The sequence below is a fragment of the Marmota flaviventris genome, chromosome 13, assembly GCF_047511675.1.
Source record: "Marmota flaviventris isolate mMarFla1 chromosome 13, mMarFla1.hap1, whole genome shotgun sequence".
In the NCBI taxonomy this organism is placed as follows: domain Eukaryota; kingdom Metazoa; phylum Chordata; class Mammalia; order Rodentia; family Sciuridae; genus Marmota; species Marmota flaviventris.
This window is the reverse complement of record NC_092510.1, coordinates 83486564-83508184: the sequence shown is the minus strand read 5'-3', so window position 1 is coordinate 83508184 and position 21621 is coordinate 83486564. Positions and strand designations below refer to the sequence as shown.

General features: G+C 37.3%; 1 protein-coding gene across 7 annotated transcripts in view; it reads left to right on the top strand.

Annotated features, from left to right (window-relative positions):
* Positions 1-2727: 2727 nt before the first annotated feature.
* Positions 2728-21621, top strand: part of Ptbp3 (polypyrimidine tract binding protein 3) — a 97264-nt gene continuing 78370 nt past the window's right edge. For 2 of the 7 annotated variants that reach the window (XM_071600840.1, XM_071600838.1), the window contains exons 1-2: positions 3601-3656; positions 5767-5800. Coding sequence is in view for 3 of the 7 variants with exons in the window: in XM_071600837.1 (XP_071456938.1) it covers positions 3585-3656 (72 nt within the window). In the remaining 4 variants the exon portion in view is untranslated. Of the gene's footprint in view, positions 2933-3490; positions 3657-5766; positions 5801-21621 lie in introns of those variants that run through there. The other 5 variants (XM_071600837.1, XM_071600836.1, XM_027942978.3 and 2 more) reach the window with 4 other exon arrangements.

The following is a 21621-nucleotide window of genomic DNA, read 5'->3' as shown; positions in this document are numbered from 1 at the left end:
AATATTCACACCAATTCTTGGACATAATATCTTTATTTATTTTTATGTGATGCTGAGGATTGAATCCAGTGCCTCACATGTGCAAGGCAAGTGCTCTACCACTGAGCTATAACCCCAGCCCCAAGTGCATTATCTTTACACTGCAGACTTTTTAGAATGATTGTATGGATATGGAAAGGTTGTAACATACTTCATACTTTTTTTTTTAATATTGAAATTTGCTATTTTAAAGAATGGGGTTAAAAGAGGCTCTTCTTTTTCTTAAGAAACTGTAAATTGGTTTGGACTTTGTGGAATCATTTTGGCACTATTTATCAGGTTTGAAGTGCTTAGATCCTATTTTTTTACAATTCTACTTCTAGCAATCTATTCCTTAGATGTAATCATAACTGTGCAGTTGATGTTCATGTATATGTAATATTTTCTGCCACATTGTTAGTTATATTGAATAACTAGAAATAATGTGAATTCTAGTATATTGACAAAGGTTAAATAAATTATACATTAAGTTATGAAATTCTATGTAGTATTAAAAATAATTAAGTTGATTAAAAGTATTATAATAAAAAATAAAAAAATAGTAAAGATCTAGAAGGATGTAAACAAAATAATTTCATTGGTTATCACGGGCATGAGGGGTTTGGAAAGGAAACACATTTTAATATTTAATACTATTTGAATTTTCCAAAATGAGCACCTACACTTATATTACTTGTGTAGCTTTAAAAAGCTTAAGTACATGTCAACTGAATATATCCCAAATAAGATAGCAAGACTGCATCAACTACTTTATTTTGCTTTTTTAAAATTCTAACAGAGTTGCAATGTTTACAAATGTAACAATATTTGGATTTAACATATAAACAAAATATGCTTGTCATTTTGGTTAGGTGTAGTACTTTAAAAATGTCGATGCAGGGCTGGGGTTGTGACTAAGTGATAGAGTGCGTGCCTAGCACGTGTGAGGCACTGGGTTCAATCCTCAGCGCCACATAAAAATAAATAAAATAAAGGTATTGTGTCCACCTACAACTAGAAAAAAATTTTTTAAATGACTGCACTGAATTAGATAACTTACCTATTTGAAAATTGTTTTCTACCAAAACAAAAACAAACAAAACCTCATAAACACTGACTGAGCAATCCATTCAATCATCAATGATGGAAACTGATTTTGCACATCATTACAGTATCAGCAGATAGTAAAAATTCAGTAAATACTGACTGGATGAGTAAATCTTATTAGTAGCACCTACTTAAGCAGAACATAAGTAAGATTGCATGCTTGAGGCTCCTTTTACTTTTCAAATGGGGAGAGGAAGTGCCCCCTTCATTCTTAAGGAGGTTGCAAGCTTGGTTGAAGATAGGGCTTAGGTGGCTCACATTTTGGTGATATGTGAACTGAAAAATCATTCAATTTTAGAATCAGACAGACTAAAGGAGAAAAAAAAAAGCAAGCAAAATATCATGTTACATATGTTATATGTATATATATATACTATATAGTTATTATACAAATACACACACATGTATTTATTTTTGCTCAGACTAGAGGAAAGAGATTTGGTGCAAATGTTTCCTCACTGTGAAACTGTGATACCACTATTGGTTATACTTTCATCTGGAAAATGAGTAAGAGTAATGAGTCCTTCCCAGAAGCCGCCCCCTCCCCTGCTTTGGGACGTATGAATGAGTAATCTCATAAAATGCTGGTAATATAATGGCCATACTACACATGTGTAATGAAAGTTTAATGTAAATTAAATATCAGACCACTAGGTAAAAAAAAACTTAAACCAAAATTATGCAAAAATGAAAATGTGGCTGGGCGTGGCGGCATGGGCCTGTAATCCCAGAGGCTCTGGAGGCTGAGGTAGGAGGATCACAAGTTTGAGGCCAGACTCAGCAAAACCCGGTCTCCAAATAAAAAGGGCTGGAGATGTAGCTTAGCGGTAGGGGGCCCCTGGGTTCAATCCCCAGTACGACAAACAAATAAAATAAAATGAAAATGTCCCAGCGCGGTGATGCACGCCTGTAATCCCAGCTGCTCAGGAGGCCGAGGCAGGAAGATCGGAAATAGCCTAGGCAATTTAGCAAGGCACCGTCTCAAAATAAAAAATAAAAAGCTCTGGGGATGTAATCCGGGGGTACAGCGTCCCTGGGGCGGGTCCTAGTAGTCAACTCCCGGTGCCAGGCGGGTCCCGCGCAGGCCAGAGGTTGCCCACTTCAGGGGCACGAACCTAGAGTCTTCCTTGAGCCGGAGGGTCCAGGTCTCCGAAGACCACAACCGCGCCTGGCTCCCGGCCATCACGCCTGGCCTCGGCCGTGCTTCCGACAACCTCGTCCAGCTCCGGCAGTACAGCCGGGATTCTCCGGTCCTAGCTGACACTCCTTCCTACTTTGGGGAGTTGGGTCTCAAGGCTTTTCCTGCCAGCAGGGGGAGGTATTCTGACCTGGCCGCCCGGGTCCGCGAAGCCGGAAGGCCCGCTGGGCAGAGGAGGGAGCGGGAAGCACAAGGCGCGCGCTCCCGCGAGCACAGGAGCGAGGCTGGGGACGCGCGCGCGCGCGTGCCTGGATAGGGGGAAGGCGGGGCGGAGAGGAGACGACGAGCAGAGGGCGCCCTGGAGCCGAGCCGAGGGTGGGCGCGAGCGTAGGGGCGGGACCCGGGGGGAGGGCGTCGACGCCGAGGGGGCGGGGTCAGGCGAGGCGGGGGCGCGCTTGCGGGCTGGGAAGGCGGGGGCGCGGCGGTGGCGGGAGCGTGCCCGGTCCCCGCCCCTGTTTCCCACTCGCTTCCACCTCCGACCCGCTGGGGCTCGGAGAGGCGCCGCTCTCTGGTCCCCGGAGCCGCCCTGCAGCGGCCACCTACCCCCTCCGCTCGCGGCCAACCCGTCACTCTTCGCACGGTGCGCTCCTCCGTCTGGGCCATGGATGGGTAAGTGTTAGGCGGCTTGGCGGCCGCGCGGGGCTGCGGTGGCCCCGCTTCCTCTCTGCTCTCGGCGGGACGCGCCGAGGCCGGGGAGCGGGGCGCGGCGCGGGCGGCCGGAGGAGCGGCCCGGGCAGAGCCCGACGGCAGGGCTTCCGGGCGCCTTCGTGGGGCTCCCTGAATCGGCGGAGGCGCGGTCCGCTGCAGCGTCTCCTCGCACGCGGCTCCCGGGTAATGTTCGCCCCTTCGCACCCCAACAGCGCAAAGCGGGAAACGGGGGAGAGCCTGGCTCGGAGTCCGTGCCTGGGTCCGCCTTCGGCGCCCAGAGTCTGGGGAGCCCAGCCGGCCTCCCGACACTTCCTCTCAGAAAATGGTGCGCGGCGCTGGGGGGGGCGGAGGCGGCGCTCGAGGCGGGCGGGCGTCCTCCGCTCGGAGAGTTGCTGTTTACCGGCGGGGTGGAGCCGTGGGGCTCTCCCCGGCGGCAAGGCGAGTGGCCGCCGGGTGGCGGACGGCCAGGGTGCGCGTCGGTACACGTCTGGGCGGTAACCGGGTCCCGAACCGCGGCCCCGCGCGGCTGCCCGGGGGCCGGCCGAGGTCTTCCGACTTGCGCTGCGAGACTTGTTAACGATTTCTGTGTACCAGACGTCTGGACTTAGTGACCATGGACGCTTCCCCTTCTCCCTATACCCCCTCGAAACTTCGTGAATTCGCTGCCGTGTGTGTAAGAAATTGTGTAAGTGCAATTTTCAGGGAGTTTTCAAATGCTGAGAAACTAAATGGGGTTCGTGATCAAAACGAAAAGATTTAGAATCGCCTGTACCCAATAAATATTTCTCTGGGAACTCAGGGATATAGGGTGGGATCAGATATATTTTACTGATTAAAGTGTTAATTGAAGGATCTTGGTGAATTAATAATCGAAGGTCATATTATGTCTACATCAAGTTTTTTTTTTTTTTTAAATTCCAAACTCTGTTGGGGATTCCAAATCTATTTATTTATCCCCGTTAATGCATTGGAGTTTATGACAAGGTTTCTGTAAGCTTCCTGGTTGTGGAATATATACAACTTGCTTGAAAAGTAAAAGCCATTTTACATGTTGCCATATAGTTGATGATTGTTGCAAGCTGTGAAGACACTAGAATCTTCCAACAATTTTTGTCCTCATTAGATTTCATTTATCTTAGGTTTGCAATATTAAATGTGATAAATTGATTAATTTATTTGAATGCAGACTACGTACTTCAGTAGACGACAAAGTGCAATTTTAGATTATATTTATGGTTGTGTTGTTCTTTAAAGTATTGTTTTTATTTAATTGAAGCTATTTTGTTTAATTGGAGCTTCTCTGGGCATTATTGAAGACTTGTTTCACATTATGTTATTGTTACATTTTATATATGTGCAAAGTTTGCTACTCTAATGATTTATGTCATTGTGCCAATATTTTAGTTCAGGAAGCCTTTAAAATTAGTATTTCAGTATGTGTAGTGAATTGTCCTTAAAAGGTTTTACTTCATATATGGAAGCAGGCTAGCTTTTTGAGTCGTAAATTTATAGTAAAAATAAAGAGGACTCTTGAATTGTGTGTCTTGGCTCTTAAACTCTTTTATAGCTGTGAAGTGCAAAGTTAATCTTTGATAGTGTTAACTCTCTTGTGGTTTTAAAGCTAAGAATGAGTTTATTGGCTTAAATATCCAGGTAATGATACAGAAGGTAAGTTCATTTAGGAGTTTAGGTAGGAATATCATTTGCTCTTTGCATCAGTAATGATAGTATTATTACACACTTATGCACAAAACATTAGTTGTCATGTTTAAATTTTAGAAAAATGTATTCCAAGTTTCAGAAGTCTACAAGGGAAGATGAAATCTACAAGCTTACTGTTTAAAACAATCAGATCGAGATCCATACATTTGTTTACATGTAGTAATGATGACATTATAAGTTATTAAATGGTATATAGGACTTATTTGTAGGTTTGTTTTAGGAAATATGGAGCCTATTCATTGAAGATGTAGAAGAATTAATTTTTTCTACAGCAAGACTTTATAGGAATTTTTACATCTTGGTCTTAAGGGGAGAATTTGCCCTCAGGAAGCTAATTAAATTTCTTCATTTTCTCACAGCCCGAAAAAGTTTCTTTTCCTTTATTTTGTTAGAAAAACAAACAACAGACCACTAATCAAAATTATCTTTCTAGTGTCTCTTCTTATCCCACTGGTGTGTGTGTGTGTGTGTGTTTTCATTTCTTCCTGAGAGAATGATTTTATACTTAGATTGTTTTGACATGGCAGAATTTTTTTTAAAGCATTTTTTTTTTTTTTAAATTTTGATGCCTGAAATTTGATGTTTGTATCTATTTTAGTTCTGGGAGACTGTCTTAACTGTATTTTGGCCAGCAGGTTTTGGTGTAAATGCAGATTTGCTTTCTATGTCTATAAAACACAAGCACTGGTTTTGTTTTATTTGAAACTTTAGATGTAATCATTCATACCAGTGATTCAAAGGAATGAACTTTGGTGATTTTAAATTTTGGTCTGAATTTATTAAACAGAGGTAAATGAATAAATTTTAACACATTGTTTTGATGCATCAGTATAGTACTAAAAGATAATTTTAAATTTCTTACTTTAGTATTGAGGCTTTGCTTTTACACTCTGCTGTTACTAGACATTCCATCATTTTTGTTTTTATTAACATTTCACAACTCATTACATTTTTATTTTTGTTATTTGTTAAGTGCTTTTTCTTTTTTTCTTTAACCTTATTATCTCTGTCTTTTTAAAAAACTTGTTCTCTAACTTTGTTTTCCATTTTCTCTTTTTACTTTTTCCATACAGTGTTGTTACAGATCTTATAGCAGTCGGTTTAAAGGTAGGAATCTTTTACTATCCTTTTGTAATTTAGTTTTGGAATTTTTTAAGTGGTAAAACCATCCCATCTGTTCATAAAATTATCTGTTATGTGAGAGTAATCTTTCATTTTTATTTACTCCAAAATAAGTAGACTGGTAGTTATTTTTGGAATTTCTGTATTTTAAGAAGCAGCTATAATATCACCATATACACAAATAAAGTATGAACAGAAAATTGATCCCGAAGTTTAACTTGAAATATTAAAGATGTTTTTGTTTTTTAGTAGTTAAATGTAACCAAGATTCTGAGCATCTTCCTGTCATGTCCTTTCTTATATCCTCTCTTTTCATGGGTGCTTATAAGTAATAAAATAATAATAGCTGATACTTCTTTAGTATCTCATGCCGAGTACTTTATATATGTATTTTTTCCCACTGATCATTATTACAAACCTTAAAGGTAGGTAATTAATATTCCCACTTTAGAGATGAAAAAGTGAGATCAGAAAGTTCAAGTCCAAGACGTGGTACACTGGTGTTCAAATCCATATCTTCCTGGTTCCAAAGCTTGGCCTTACGGTAGCATCCAGGGTTCTAGCTAAAAAGTGAACAGCCTAGAGAGCTGGATGATTAATATAATTATTTCTCTAAGTTCTACATCACTTGTTTTATCAGTCTTGTCATTTATTTGATTTAAAAATATAAATCAAGTAAATAATACTCAATATGAGACTTTTAAAATATAGCTGGTGTAATAAGGTTTCCTTTTGTAATTTGGTATCTGATATAGCTGAGTTGGGAATCTAGTTCAGATTACAGTAGAAAGCAGATGATAGTATTATTACATACTTATGCACAAAACATTAGTTGTTTGTATTGCATGTGTTTTAAATATTTTAGATACATTTATGTACGGTGTTCCATCCCTTTGTAGTATAAATGCTGCTAAAGAGAGCACATGATTCTACCCCTGTCCATTTCTGTGTATCATCTTGCTAGCAGTTTCTATGCTTTTACTTCATTTGCATTTATTGTGGTTGATGGTGGTCCTCATTCTTTTTTTTTTAATATATGAATTTTTTAGATGTTGATGGATCTTTATTTTATTTATTTATTTACCTGCGGTGCTGAGAATCGAACCCAGTGCCTCACACATGCTAAGCAAGCGCTCTACCACTGAGCTACAACCCCAGCCTGGTCCTCATATTCTTAAAGACAAATTGAAAAAGAAGCACAAATACAACAACTAGCACAATTGGGAGGAACTACTGCTCATACAGTTTTGGAGTTGGGTGGAATTGACCTGCTTTGACAAACTTTGAATATATTTATTATTTGGAAATAAATGGAGAGGTCTCTTGTTGGAATTTTTTTTTTTTTGGTAGATATGTTAATTCAGTTTCTCATTTGGGAATGACACTTAGATTAGAAATTTACAGGCTTAACCATGTCTGAGATTACTTTTGGTGTCTGTTGGTGCCTGTGGGAGAAAGAATATTTAATGCATTTAAATGCTGTTTTAGTCTTATCAGAAATGTAATTTGTGATTCTAGAGTTCTATCTGGCAAAAATGAATACAGAAGATATTTTTAAAAAACTTAACATTTAGGAGCTAAGGGACTGTCATGCTTTTTTTTTTTTTTTTGGTACTAAAGATTGAACTTAGGGACACTCAACCACTGAGCCACATCCCCAGCCCTTTTTTGTATTTTATTTAGAGGCAGGATCTCACTGAGTTGCTTAGTGCCTTACTTTTGCTGAGGCTGGCTTTGAACTAGAGATCCTCCTTCCTCAGCTTCCTGAGCTTCTGGTATTATAGGTGTGCGCCACTGCGCCTGGCCTTGCCCATTTTATTGTGGGGAAAATATATATCCATGTGAAAGAAAATTTGTTAGGCACAAGAACCATATGTGAATACAGAACTGGGCTTTTCTGACTACATGTTTTGCAGCAAGCACTTTGAAAACATAACTACTATGAAGAGAAGATAAACTGACTACTGATTCAATAATAATCTGTATTTTTATAGACTTAAATACTGGAAGTGTGTGTAAACTTATTCATTATATGGAATTTCTCATAAAATTGTTCTTTCTTTGATCCCATCCAAGAAAGTTTTGTTATGAAATAATAGGCCAGTAAGCTTCATATTTTATTTAGATTGAAAGATATACTAACAGTTACTTCCTCTGTTTGTTGTCTGAATATGATAACACATGGTTTTAGCTAGTGGCAAGAGTGGATTTCAGGTTATATGATTAAATAAATTTACTTTCCTGGATTCAGAAGAGCAATAGCAGATTTTTTTTTTAATATTTATTTTTCAGTTTTCGGCGGACACAACATCTTTGTTTGTATGTGGTGCTGAGGATCGAACCCGGGCCATACGCATGCCAGGCGAGCGCGCTACCGCTTGAGCCACATCCCCAGCCCCGCAGATTTTTTTTAAAGAATTGAAATACTTAAATATAAAATTCATTATTTTAGCTAAGAAAGAAAAGAGTTGTTTTTAGAGATTTAGTGATTTAGAATGTGTCATACATAAGGACAGGGATTTTTGATATTCACTGCTGTGTCTGGTGGATAATCTCTCAAAAATGATGAATGAATGGATGTGCCACATTGTCACAAAGCTAGTTAGGTGGCAAATTTATACGTGAACCCAAGTCTTCAATTTTGCTGGTATTTCTTCTTTTGGTTGTATACCATAGTGAGAAAGAATTCATTTCATTTTTAGATTGGAACTTTGTTGAAGGCGGCTAAATGTTTTCCAGCAGTTTCTGGGCAATACCATCTTTTATATTTAGGTGTATACTTTGGATGTTTCATGTTTTTCTTTTTTCTTTTATACTGAGGATTGAACCCTGGGGCCCTCAACCACTGAGCCACATCCCCAGCCTTTTTACATATTTTATTTAGAGACAGGGTCTTTCTAAGTTGCTGAGACTAGGTTTGAACTCAATCCTCCTGTCTCAGCTTTCCGACCCATTAGGATTACTAGTGTGCACCCGGCTGTTCCATGTAATTTTTGCACCTTTCCCAAACTTAAGAAAATGATCTTTTGATTACTTATGAAATATTACTTTTATTTCTGTATGTTGTTTTGTGTTTTGAAATGCTTATTGAGAAACAGTGAGAAGTAACAAAAATCTTTAATTTTGAATTCTTCTAAGTAAAGAACCAGCCAGGTGATTGAGTGAGCTGTGCATGTTCCAAGAACTTTATTATGCCAGATAAAGTGTCAGTATTATAAGTAACAGTTTTTTGTGTGTAACAATGTATATTAAATAATAAATAAATAAGTAGTTACACAGTGCTGGGAATCAAACCCAGGACCTCACACATGCTGGCATGAAAAGTTTTCTATCACTGAACCTTATCCCCAGACCCAAAGGATAATTAAAGATTTCAGTTTATACTGGCTTATTTTATTATTTTTATTTATTTATAATATTTTAGTTGTTGATGGACTTTATTGTCTTTATTTTTATGTGGTGCTGAAGATCGAACCCAGTGCCTCATGCATGCTAGGCGAGCACGCTACCACTGAGCCACAATCCCAGCCCCTAGCTGGCTTATTTTAAATTCATCTATTTCCCATATTCCTGTTTAAGTTGGGCTTCTATTTAAATGTTTCATCATCTTATTTTTTTTTTTGGTACCAAGTATTGAACCCAGGGGTGCTTAACCACTGAGCCACATCCTGAGCCTTTATTATTATTATTATTTTGAACTTTGAGACAGGCTCTCACTAAGTTGCTTAGAAACTGCTAAGTTGCTTAGGGACTTGCTAAGTTGCTGTGGCTGGCTTTAAACTTGGGATCCTCCTGCCTCAGCCTCTCTAGCTGCAGGGATTCCAGGCTATGCACCCTGGCATCTGACTGTCATCCTATTTTAAGTGAGTAGTTGAATGTAGAAAACTCATGTGCTTCTGGAGGAGCATAATTGGCTTCTAGCTGCTGATCTGTATTTTAATCGGTGTAAATAAATCACACTTCAAATGATGATTAATAGAGTTGGATGAATATTTGCGATGTTCATTAACTTTTCTGTTTTTATACTTGTTCTTATTTCTCCTTTCATTTTTTGCCTTCTCTCGTTTTAATTGAGCGTTTTATGATTCTATTTATTTCTCTCCACGTATTAATTATACTTCCTCTAAACATTTTTCTTTATTCTTACCCTATACATTTTACTATGTATATTTACACTTATCTAAGTACATAATCAAATAACACTCTTGCTTTACATGATATGTAATGTGGGTACAATATAATGTAATATTCTTAGTTCTTCCATCCCTTCTTTTTGTGACACTACTGATCTTCATTTCACTTAATCTTAAGCAATAATTACCCTGTACATTGTTACTATTATAATTTGCAGTAGATACCTTATAGCTCAATGCATCATTCAGTTGCATTCCAGAAACCTTATAGCTCAATTAAATTTAAAGATTTATTTTACCTTCATTTATTACTTTTCCGATAGTCTTCCTTTATGTAGATCAAATATTTGCTTTATAATAAAAAACTTTTTTTTTTTTGGATACTAAGGATTGAACTCAAGGGCACTTAACCACTGAGCCACATCCCTAGCCCTTTTTTTATTTTGGGAAATGTTCTCAATAAGTTACTTAGGGCCTTGCTAAATTGCTCGGGCTGCCTTTGATTTATATCATGATCATCCTGCCTCTTCCTTCCAAGCTGCTGGGATTACAGGCATGTGCCTCCTCCCCAGTTCAAATAACTTCTTGCAAAGCAGATCTACTGATAGTGAATTCTCTTGATGTTTATTGTCTGACAAAACATTTTTTTGTGGTGCTAGAGATATTGGGTTGACCATTTTTTCTTTTTGATATTTTAAAAATTTAAATTTAAAGTCTTACATAAAAATATCATAAATGTATGTATTTATGGGGGTACCATGTGATATGTTAATACGGTTACTCATTGTATGCTATTTAAAACAGGTTAAACATTTAATCTCCTCATTTATCATTTCTTTTTAAATTTAAAAAAATTTTTTAGTTGTAGTTGGACACAATACATTTATTTTTATTTACTTATATTGGTGCTGAGGATCAAACCCAAGACCTCGCACAAGCTAGGCGAGCCATCTACCACTAAGCTACAACCCCAGCCCCATTTATCATTTCTTTATAGATAAAACATTCAAAAGGTTTTTTTTTTTTTTTTTTTTGAGAATTTCAATATTTATTTTTCAGTTTTTCGGCAGACACAACATCTTTGTTTGTATGTGGTGCTGAGGATCGAACCCGGGCCGCACGCATGCCAGGCGAGCGCGCTACCGCTTGAGCCACATCCCCAGTCCCCCTCATGTTTCTTTTATCTTTGATTTTCTGTAGAAGTGTAGATGTCTTTGTTATTTATTCTGCTTGATGATCTTTGAGTTTCCTTTATCTGTGGTTTTAGTATCTATCACTAGTAAGGAAAATTATTAGCCACTGTTATTTTAAATGCTTCTTCTGTACTCTGTTTTTCTTTTGTGGTACTGGAGATTAAATACAGGGCCTTGCACATGCCCAAGCTGCCAACTGAGCTACGTCTTTTCTCTTTCTGGTATTTCTTTATGTCTGTGTTACATGTTTGAAATTGTCCCACAGTTTTTGGGTGTTCTGTTTTTTTTTTTTTTTGATGTTGTTGTTTGTTTGTTCTCATTCTTTTTACTTTGCATTTCAGTTTGGAAAGTCTATTGAAATATCTTCAAGCTCATTTATTCATGTGTGTGTGTGTGTGTGTATGTACACACACACACATCTTTTTTTTTTTTATTGTAGATGGACACAATACCTTTATTTTATTTATATGGTGCTGAGGTTCAAACCCAGTGCCTCACATGTGCGAGGCAAGCACTCTGCCACTGAGCCACAGCCCCAACTCCAAGCTCATTTATTCTTCAGATATGTCTAGTCAACTGATGAGTGTATCAAAGATTTCTTCATTTTTGTTGTAGTGTTTTTGATTTCTAGCATTTGACTTTGCTTCTTTTTTAGAGTTTTCCTCTGCTTACATTATAGCATGTTATCTACTTTTTCCATTAGATCCTTAAGCATGTTGATTATAGTTACTTTAAACCCTGTCCAGTAATTCTAGAATCCCTTACTATTTGAATCTGTTCCTGATGCTTGCTTTGTCTCTTTAGTCTGTGTTTATTCTTGCCTTTTAACATAATTTGGTTTTTGGCTGAAAGCCATAGTATCAGACAATAGAAATTGAGTGGTAAAACGCCTTAGTGAGAGTTTCATGTTAATCTGGCTAGGAGTTGGGCTGTAGATTTGCTATGGGTGCTAAAGCTTCAAATTCCCTAGTGTCCTTGTTTTTGTCCCTTCCTTAGAGTCTGACTCTTGCAGCTCTTTCAGCTGTAATCCATTGCTATTAAGCTAGAGCCCTGTGATGTGGTGGTAAGGCATGGAGAGGAAGAAGCATTCTATTCTCTTAATATCCATTTTTTTTTTTTTTTGTATTGAGGATTGAGCCCAGGGGCCGTAGGCATGGTAGGCAAGTGTTCTATAATGGAGTTATATTCTCAACCGTTTTCCTTTTCGACAGGATCTTGCAAAATTACCCAGTTTGGCCTTGAACTAGTTGATTGTCCTGTCACTGCTTCCCTAGTAGCTGGGATTACATGTGTGTGTCACCAAGCCCCGGTTAAATTACGCCTGTGACCATGGGCTGTGACTTTGGCAGGTTTTTTTGTTTGTTTGTTTCAGGTAAATCAGGAAGACTAAGAAGGGGCTGGAGTTGAGGAAATGCTCTTCCCTTACATTAGATAGAGTAGAGTAGGACTTTGTTTTGAAGAAACATGAATGCATATTTCACAATGGTTATGTTCCCTCTTCTGCTAGAGGCTAGAAAGAACCTTTCTTGTCTCTTTACCTTGAGAACTTGGTGAGTTTATTAGAGGTAAAACTCAGGAATGCATTGGGACCCCTAATATTGAAGGCTGCAGAGATTTATCCTGGGCAAGTTAATACTTATCCTCCAGTAGCTTGTCAAAGTTCCCACATAAGGGAACTTTGGATGTATGTTGGCTGTGACTCTGGATTATCCATTTCTCTAGATTTTGAGGTAGTAGTTTGCCCAGTAGTCAACAGTTCTCTGCTAGGCCCAAGAAAAGCTGATGATTTTTAGTTTGGTATTTTTTCATTTTGTAAAGATGGGAGGAGGTGACAATTTTCAAACTCCTTTCTGAACTGAAAGTCTTTTAACTTTTTTTCCAGTTAGGGTTTATGTGTCTATTATTGGATATGTGTATATTTATTTGTATATTGTCAGATACATTTAAAAATTTTTTTAGTTGTTGATGGACCTTTATCTTATTCATTTGTTTATACATGGTGCTGAAAATCAAACTCAGTGCCTCACACATGTGAGGCAAGCGCTCTACCATGGAGCTGTAACCCCAGCCCATCAGATATATTTTCTCTCATTGCATGACTTCTGTGTTTAATCATGTCTCTGGTAAAGAGAAGAATTTTATTTGATAAATATATTTTCTTTTTTTAAAAAATTTTTGGTTATGGCTTTCTCTTTGTTTAACTTAGAAATCTACTTATTCCCAAGGACATGAAGAAAGTTATTGCCCATTATTTGTTTCAAGAAACCTTCATAGTTTTAGCTTTTATAGATATGTCTAAAGATAATCTTTTTTTTTTTTTTTTGGCAATGGGGATAGAACCCAGGGGTGCTTTACTCCCCAGTCCTTTTTTGTATTTTATTTTGAGGCAGGGTCTCTCCAAGTTGCTGAGGTTGACCTTGAACTTGATATCTTCATGCCTCTATCTCCTGAGTTGCTGGGATTACAGGTATGCACTACTGTGCATGGCCTATTTATTTTTTGTATATTGTGTAAGGTAGAGGTGGAGATTGATTTGTTTTCATGTAGTTATACAGTTAGATTGGCACCATTATTGAAAGATTTCCTTTCCAGACTAAGTTTTTTGAAAACATTATTTGAAATCAGTTCTTCATATGTGATTGGATCTATTTCTACATCCTCTTATTTTCATTCCTTGCTCAATTTGTCTATTTTTGGTTAATATTGCATTGACCTGACAACAGGAGGTTTATATAATATGTCTTAAAATGTGTAATGTCCAATTTTGTTCTTTATCTATCAAAACTACTTTAGCTTTTCGAGGTCATTTCAATTTCATTTTATAATTTAAAATCAGGGGCTGGGGTTGTGGCTCAGTGGTAGAGCGCTTGCCTAGCTTGTGTGTGGTACTGGGTTCAATCCTCAGCACCACATAAAAATAAATAAATAAATAAAATAAAGGTATTGTGCCCATCTACAACTAAAACAACTTAAAAAAAAATTAAAATCAGCTTGTTATTTTCTTCAGAGGAAGCTAAAATTTTGACTGGGATAGATCAGTTAATTCTTAAAACTAAATTTTTAAAAAACATGGCTATAATTTTTTAAAAATTAAATAAGTATCTCATTTAAATTTCTTGTTTTCTGGTATGTGTATTTATAAATTACCTTAATTACATAAGCTGTGATTTACAAGTTTTTGATTAATGTTTTTCTTTTCTTTTTATATTTTTATTTTGTTTATTTATATTTATGTGGTGCTGAGGATTGAACCCAGTGCCTCACATGTGCAAGGCAAGTGCTCACCCGCTGAACCACAATCCCAGCCCATTGTTTTTATTGTCATTATTTCAAAGTGTTTCTATATTTTTCCTATGATTTTCCCCCTAATATTTTTTTTTAATATTTATTTTTTAGCTTTAGGTGGACACAATATCTTTATTTTATTTTTATGTGGTTTTGAGGATCGAACCCAGTGCCTCACACATGCCAGGCAAGTGTGCTACTACTTGAGCTGCATCCCCAGCCCCCGCCTCCTAATTTTCAAAAAAAGTTTTTGTATCAGGGATTGAACCCAGAGGTGCTCAATCATTGAGCCATATCTCTTGCCCTCTTTACTTTTTGTTTTGAGACAGGCTCTCAGTAAGTTGCTTACGGCCTTGCTGAGGCTGGCTTTGCACTTGGGATCGATCCTCTTGTCTCAGCTTCCCTAGTTGTTGGGATTACAGGCCTGTGCCGTGGTGCGTGGCTCTAATTTACTTTTCTTTCTTTTTTTGTACTGGAGATTGAACTGATTGAACTCAGGGGTACTCAATCACTGAGCCACATCCCCAATCCTATTTTGTATTAATTAATTTTATTTAGAGACAGAATCTCACTGAATTGCTTAGCATTTTATTTTTATTATAGAGAACATAGTCTCTTTAGTATATTCCTTTGGATAATATTCTTTTATGAACTATAATATAGAGGTTGGCAAATCATGACCCAAGGGTTAAATTGAGCTCACTATTATTTGTTTTTGGACATCTTTTCTGTAAGTTTTATTGGAACACAGCCATGTTCATTTCTGTGCTGTCTATGGTTGCTTTTGCTCCTGCAGCAGCAGAGTTGATAGTTGGGGACGGAGACTATAGAGGCCATAAAGCCTAAAGTTACTCTCTGGCCCTTTTAAGATAAATTTGCTAACCTGATGCAATGTCTTTGCCTTGTTCCTCCCTGTCCCACTGCTGGGAGTCAAACCCAGGGCTTGCTTCCTTTTTTTTTTTTTTTTAGTTTAGTATTGGAGATTTAACCCAGGGGCACTTAACCACTGAGCCATATCCCCAGCCCTTTTTTGTATTTCATTTAAAGACAGGGTCTTGCTAAGTTGCTGAGGCTGGCTTTATTTTTATTTTTATTTTTTTTTAAATATTTATTTATTTATTTTAGTTCTTGGCGGATACAACATCTTTGTTTGAATGTGGTGCTGAGGATCGAACCCGGGCCGCACGCATGCCAGGCGAGCGCGCTACCACTTGAGCCACATCCCCAGCCCCAAAGCTTAGTACCTGAGGCTGGCTTTAAATCGCAATCCTCCTGCCTCAGTCTCCTGAGTTGCTGGGATTACAGGCATGTGTTACTCTGCCCAGCTAAACCCAAGCATTCTTTCACTGAGTTTACACACCTAGTCCAAATGTCTGTTTTGTAAATGTATCTTCTTAGCTGGGTATTTGGTTCTACATTCAGGATATCTATTAGCTTAAGTTATTGATTGTACTGTACTGTTTGGTTCCCTGGTCATATTTTGTATGTTTAGTCTCTTCGTTTCTAAGAGGGACGTAGTAAGAATTTCCACTCAATTGTTGATTTAACTTTTTTTTTTTCCTTACATTTCATCATGGTGATGAATATCTAGAATTTTAGTTTGGGATTATTATAGACATACTGTTTCATTTTCTCTAGACCTTAGTATTTTTTTTTCTCTTTTCCATCAGTGTATGTTTCATTATGATATCTGGTCACTTTTAGTTCTATATCTTTTTAAAAAATTATCTTTTGGGTTTGTTTTGCTACCGATTTGAGTACTTTCCCCCAAAAGTTAACATGTGTGCATTTGTGTGACAGATCTGCTGAGGCTTTGTATTCCTGAGGATATTTGAAGGCAAAAATGTAATTTTAAATAAAATAAAATACAATTCCTTTTTAAATAAAAATCCTTTTTATTTTGTGACAGGGTCTAAGTTGCTGAGGCTGGCCTCAAATTGCAGTCCACCGGCGTCAGCCTCCTGAGTTGATGATTACAGGCATACAGTAGCATGCCTGGCTAGAATGCAGTTTTTTTCTTTAAAAAACTTTCTTCCAACTTGTCTTCTGAGACCTTTGAAGTCCTCAGCCCTAGTTTGTAGCCACTCCTCTGTATCACTACCTCATTAAGTGAAGTAACTTTCAGCTTCCTCAGGGTTTTTCTTTCATTATTTTGATTAGTTTTTTTTTTTTTTTTAAATTTAAATCCACACATTCTTCTAGTTTCTACAGTTTTCTACAGGTGAATTTGGAGACAGGGGTTAGTAACTCATGCAGATTACAGACTTCAGACCGAAAGACCCACTAGTTAATTAGGACAGTGATTACAAAGACCCATTGCCTAGATATATTGTTATGTTATTGCAAAATTTCAGAATTCCATGGATGAAGAAATGATTCCCATAACTTCCAGGGAGGAATAAGTCAATATCAAATAAATGAATGTCATATGGGTATCTTATCAGTCACGCTAATCTTGGATGAAAATGGGACACTATTTTAATTTTCTTGGGGGAAATATATATATGCGTGCGTGCGTGTGTGTGTGTGTGTGTGTGTGTATATATTTAAATTTTTTTATTTTTCCCCCCCCCTTGGTACTGGCGAGTGAACTCAGGGATACTCTACTACTGAGCCACATTCCCAGCCCTATTTTGTATTTTATTTAGAGACAGGTTCTCACTGAGTTGCTTAGCGCCTTGCCATTGCTGAGGTTGGCTTTGCACTTGCGATTCTCCTGTCTCAGCCTCCTGAGCTCCTGGGATAACAGGTGGGTGCCACTGCGCCCTGCTGGGAAAAATAATTTTTTAACCAAAAATTCTCTACTAAGTCAAATGATCATTTATGAGGGTAGAATTCTCATCCATGGGGTGGATCCAGAAACTTTACTTTCTTTACTGTCATTTAGATAGTTATTTAAGGATGTGCTCATGATGAAATAACAACAAAGACGACACTGGTTTAAGAAAAATTGAGCCATCCTAGAAGAGAAGGTGAGAAAGCGATATAGGTTGACAACAGCCATTCAGAAGACCCAGAGAAAACAATTATTCTAGGTTAGAGCAGAAGGACAGAATTGGGTTTTAGGAAGATTTTTTTTTGGGAAAAATGGGGATCGGATATGATGAGAAGAGTGTCATGGAAAGTTTGGGACAAAATTGATGCTATGATAAAAGACAGTAGTATAAATAAGAATTTTAAAAGGCACTTGAAGATATTATGGAAAGCTAATAAACTGGAGAAAATCCTGGTTATATGAATCAGATTAGAATGTGGCATGATGTTAAGCAATATATATGGGACTGTAATAATGAATCCATGGATTCTTGAATCTCAGAATGGTGTTTTTTAAGTAGTCCTAAGGTTGTCACATTGGACCATAGATTAAAAAACGAAGTGTGCCAAGATCATGTTTCCTTAAATAATATTTACATAGTTATGAAAATATGTTTACTGTTTCTTGATTTTCAACTTTTTGGTAGGGGCTGCTGGGAATAGCTTTACCATTGAGCCACATCCATAGCCCATTTTATTTTTTATTTTGAACAGGGTCTTGCTGAGTTGCTTAGGGCCTTGCTAAGTTTCTGAGGCTGGCCTTGAATTTATAATCCTCCTGCCTCAGCCTCTTGAGCTGCTGGGATTATAGGTGTGTGCCACCACACCTGGTGATTTTCAACTTTTGAGGCACCCTTTTCTAACTACATGAATGAACAGAGCCCAAATGCTGCTGTTGCAGGACAGAATGAAATTGTTAACAATATAAAGGGTAAATTGATGGAAGGAGGAAGGAAGATAAGAAAGTACTAACACTAACATGTTTGTCTTTCAGAATGATAAATTAAGTAATGTTGAATTAACCACATAAGCAATAAAGGTATAATTTTGTTTTTATTCATATAGCAGTTATTATTAAAATTCACAAGTACTTATAGAATAATTAAAAGTTAGAATATGTTTTAGACATTGATAGTATGGGAAAAGGACGATAAATAATTAAATTTTCATATTAGACATCAGATGGTTTACTTTTAAAGTTGATAATTTAAAAATATGAGGTAAGCATATTATTCTGGGTTATTGGTTCAACCATTAGAATAAATGAGAATTGTTTGAATTGGAGTGAGAGATTTGCTTTAATCATATAAACTCTTAATTGATATACTGTGTATGTTTTGATAATATTAAATTTATTTAAAAATGCAAAAAGAATAGTAGATGTAATTTAACAGAAATGAAATTCAGCTATGTTGTATATTTTTGACATTCTCAGCCTTGTCTGCATTTTCCCTCTACCCAAAGGTAAACATTTTACTGTTTTTTTTAAATCTTTTTGGTATTTTTTTATGCAAATAAAGGTAAACACATAATTTTTCTTCTTCAAATATAAAATGCAGGAGATGGGTGGCCCTACCCACTTACCCATGACCCTGTTTAGCAAACAACTTACCCTGTTCAGCTTAGCGCCTAAGGTTTCTGGAATGCAACTGAATGATGCATCTTGTTGCCTCAAGAAGCAGCTGGGTAATTCTCAGAAGTTTAGCCAGCTGAGACTTGAGAAACAAATGGATTGCTCCTCACTCTTGGTCCCAAGAAGCAGCTGCTCTGAGCAGGTTGGTGCTCAGAGGTTCTATGAAGTCAACCTGTGTGAACCTCAGATGTAGACAGGTCCTTAATCTGTGCCATACATTTGCTGCTGCACCAGCCATATCTCACCTTCACTGGCCCACCAGAGCAATCCTGTCCCTGCCCTGTCCAAGGAAACGGATGTGTTTCTCACATTTCCCACAGCTGGCCACACAGTTCCCAGTGTTCCCAGTGAACCCAACCACTCTAAGAGAAATGACATTCCAGTTGACAGGGCAGTCCCACAGTCCTAGGCCAGTGAGACACCTGTAGACATTACTGACCTTGATCATAGCTGAAGAAGCTATGTGGACACTGCCCTAAAGTGCTAATTTGGAATCAGAGCCAATGCCGTCTATGCAGAAAAAAAGTCTTTTATTACAAAAGCCATCCTATGAAATTGGTAGAGGAAACTAACCCAACAGATACAGTGGCATAAGAAACATGAAAAAACAGGGTGAACATTATGCCTCCAAAGGAACATCATAACTCTTTAGCAAAACTCCAAAGCAAAGGAAATAAATGAATTGCCTGACAAAGAATTCAAAAGTTGATATATTTATTTAATTATTTATTTTCGCAGTGCTGGGGATTGAACTCTGGGCCTCATACATGCTAGACAAGTGTTCTAATACTGAGCTACAACCCAGCCATCAAAAGTATGATTTAAAAGAAACTTAATGGTAGATGAGAGAATACAGGCAGTTTATGATATGCATGAGAAATTTAGCAAAGAAAGATTTTAAAAATAGTTAGAAATCTTGTAGCCAAAGAACTCTATAGCTGAAATAAAAAATACACTTGAGGACCTCAGTTGTGGAATTGATCAAAGAGAAGAAAGGATTTCTGAGCTTGAACAAAAGTTTGTTTGAAATAACAGTCAAGGAAAAAAAAGAAGCAACAGAGGAGACTTATGGGGCACCTTTGAGCAAATCTTCAAATTATGAGTGTTCTAGAAGAAGAGATAGGAAAAGGCATTTCAAAAATGTATTCAGTGAATAATTATTGAAAACTTCCTAAATTCTGGGAAGATATAAACATACAAGTCCAGGAATTTCGAAGAACCCCTGTAATAGAGGTTAAAAAAAAAAAAAAAAGATCCTTTGTGAGACTTGTTATAGTTAACTTGTCAAAAGTACAAGACAGAATTCTAAAAGCATCACAAAAAAAGTGTCACATCACTTAGTAAAGAATCCCCATTAGATGGACAGGAGCTATCTTAGCAGAAACCTTACAGGCAGAAGAGAGTGGGATGATGATAACATTCAAAGTCCTGACAGGAAAAAAACAACATCAATGAAAACAAAAGAAACATTTGCCTACCAAGAAGAGTTATCCTTCAGAAAAATGAAGAAATATTTTCCAAGATAATTTATCACTGCCAGACTGGCCATGTAAGAAATACTTAAGGGTTCCTATGTTAGAAGTGGAGGAATGGTAACTGCCATTGTGAGAATATGGGAAGATTCCAAACTCAACAGCAGACCACATACCCAAAAGAGAAAGTGAAGAGAATCAAATCTTCTCAATACAGAAAACCACCAAACTTACAAAGATGAACAAGAGGAAGAAAGGAGCAAAAGGGTATACAGAACAACCATAAAAAAAAAAACATAAACTAGCAGAATAATAGGGATGTCTTTACTTGTCAGTAATTACCACCTTGAATTCAAGCAGGTTAAATTCTGCCAATTAAAAGATATAGACCAACTGAAGGGATAAAAATTACAGAGCTAATGATATGTTGTCCCTGGTAAACTGATTTCAACAGTAAAGACACAAACTGAAAGCTAAGGGATAGAAAAAGATACACCATGCATATGGAAACCAAATGTGAGCACAAGTAGCTCTAAAATATAAAACAGTAGCTCTTAAAAAAAAAACCCGACTAAAGATAAAAAACTGAAGAGCCAGTGAAGGTCACTATATAATGATAAAAGGGATAATTCAGCAGGAGAGGATAACAATTGTAACTATATATGCATTCAATACTGGAGTTTCCAATTATATAAAGTAACATTATTAGATCTAAGAGGAGAGACTAATACAGTCATAGTTGGAGAGTTCAGCGTCTCAGGTTCATCTGTGGACACATCAGACAAAAAAAAAATCAACAAAGAAACATTAGAGATAAATTATACTGTAGACCCAAAGGACCAATATGCATATACAACATTTCATCCAATAGTTTAAGGTACAAATTCTTCTCCTCAGCACATGGAACATTCTCCAGGATAGACCATATGTTAGGCCACAAAACAAGTGTCAACAAATTCAAGAAAATTTAAATCATAACATGTATCTTCTCTGACTATAGTGAAATAAAAGTAGAATCAATAACAGGAACTTTAAAAATTGTACAGATACATAGAAATGAAACCAAATTCTCTTTAACAACCAATGGGTCAAAGAATTCACAAGGAAATTTTTTAAAAATTATTGAAACAAAGCCAGGACGGGTGGCATACACCTGTACTCCCAGTGGCTTGAGAGGCTGAGGCAGGAGGATCGCAAGTTCAAAGCCAGCCTCAACAACTGCAAGGCAGTAAGCAATTCAATGAGACCCTCTCTCTAAATAAAATACAAAATAGAG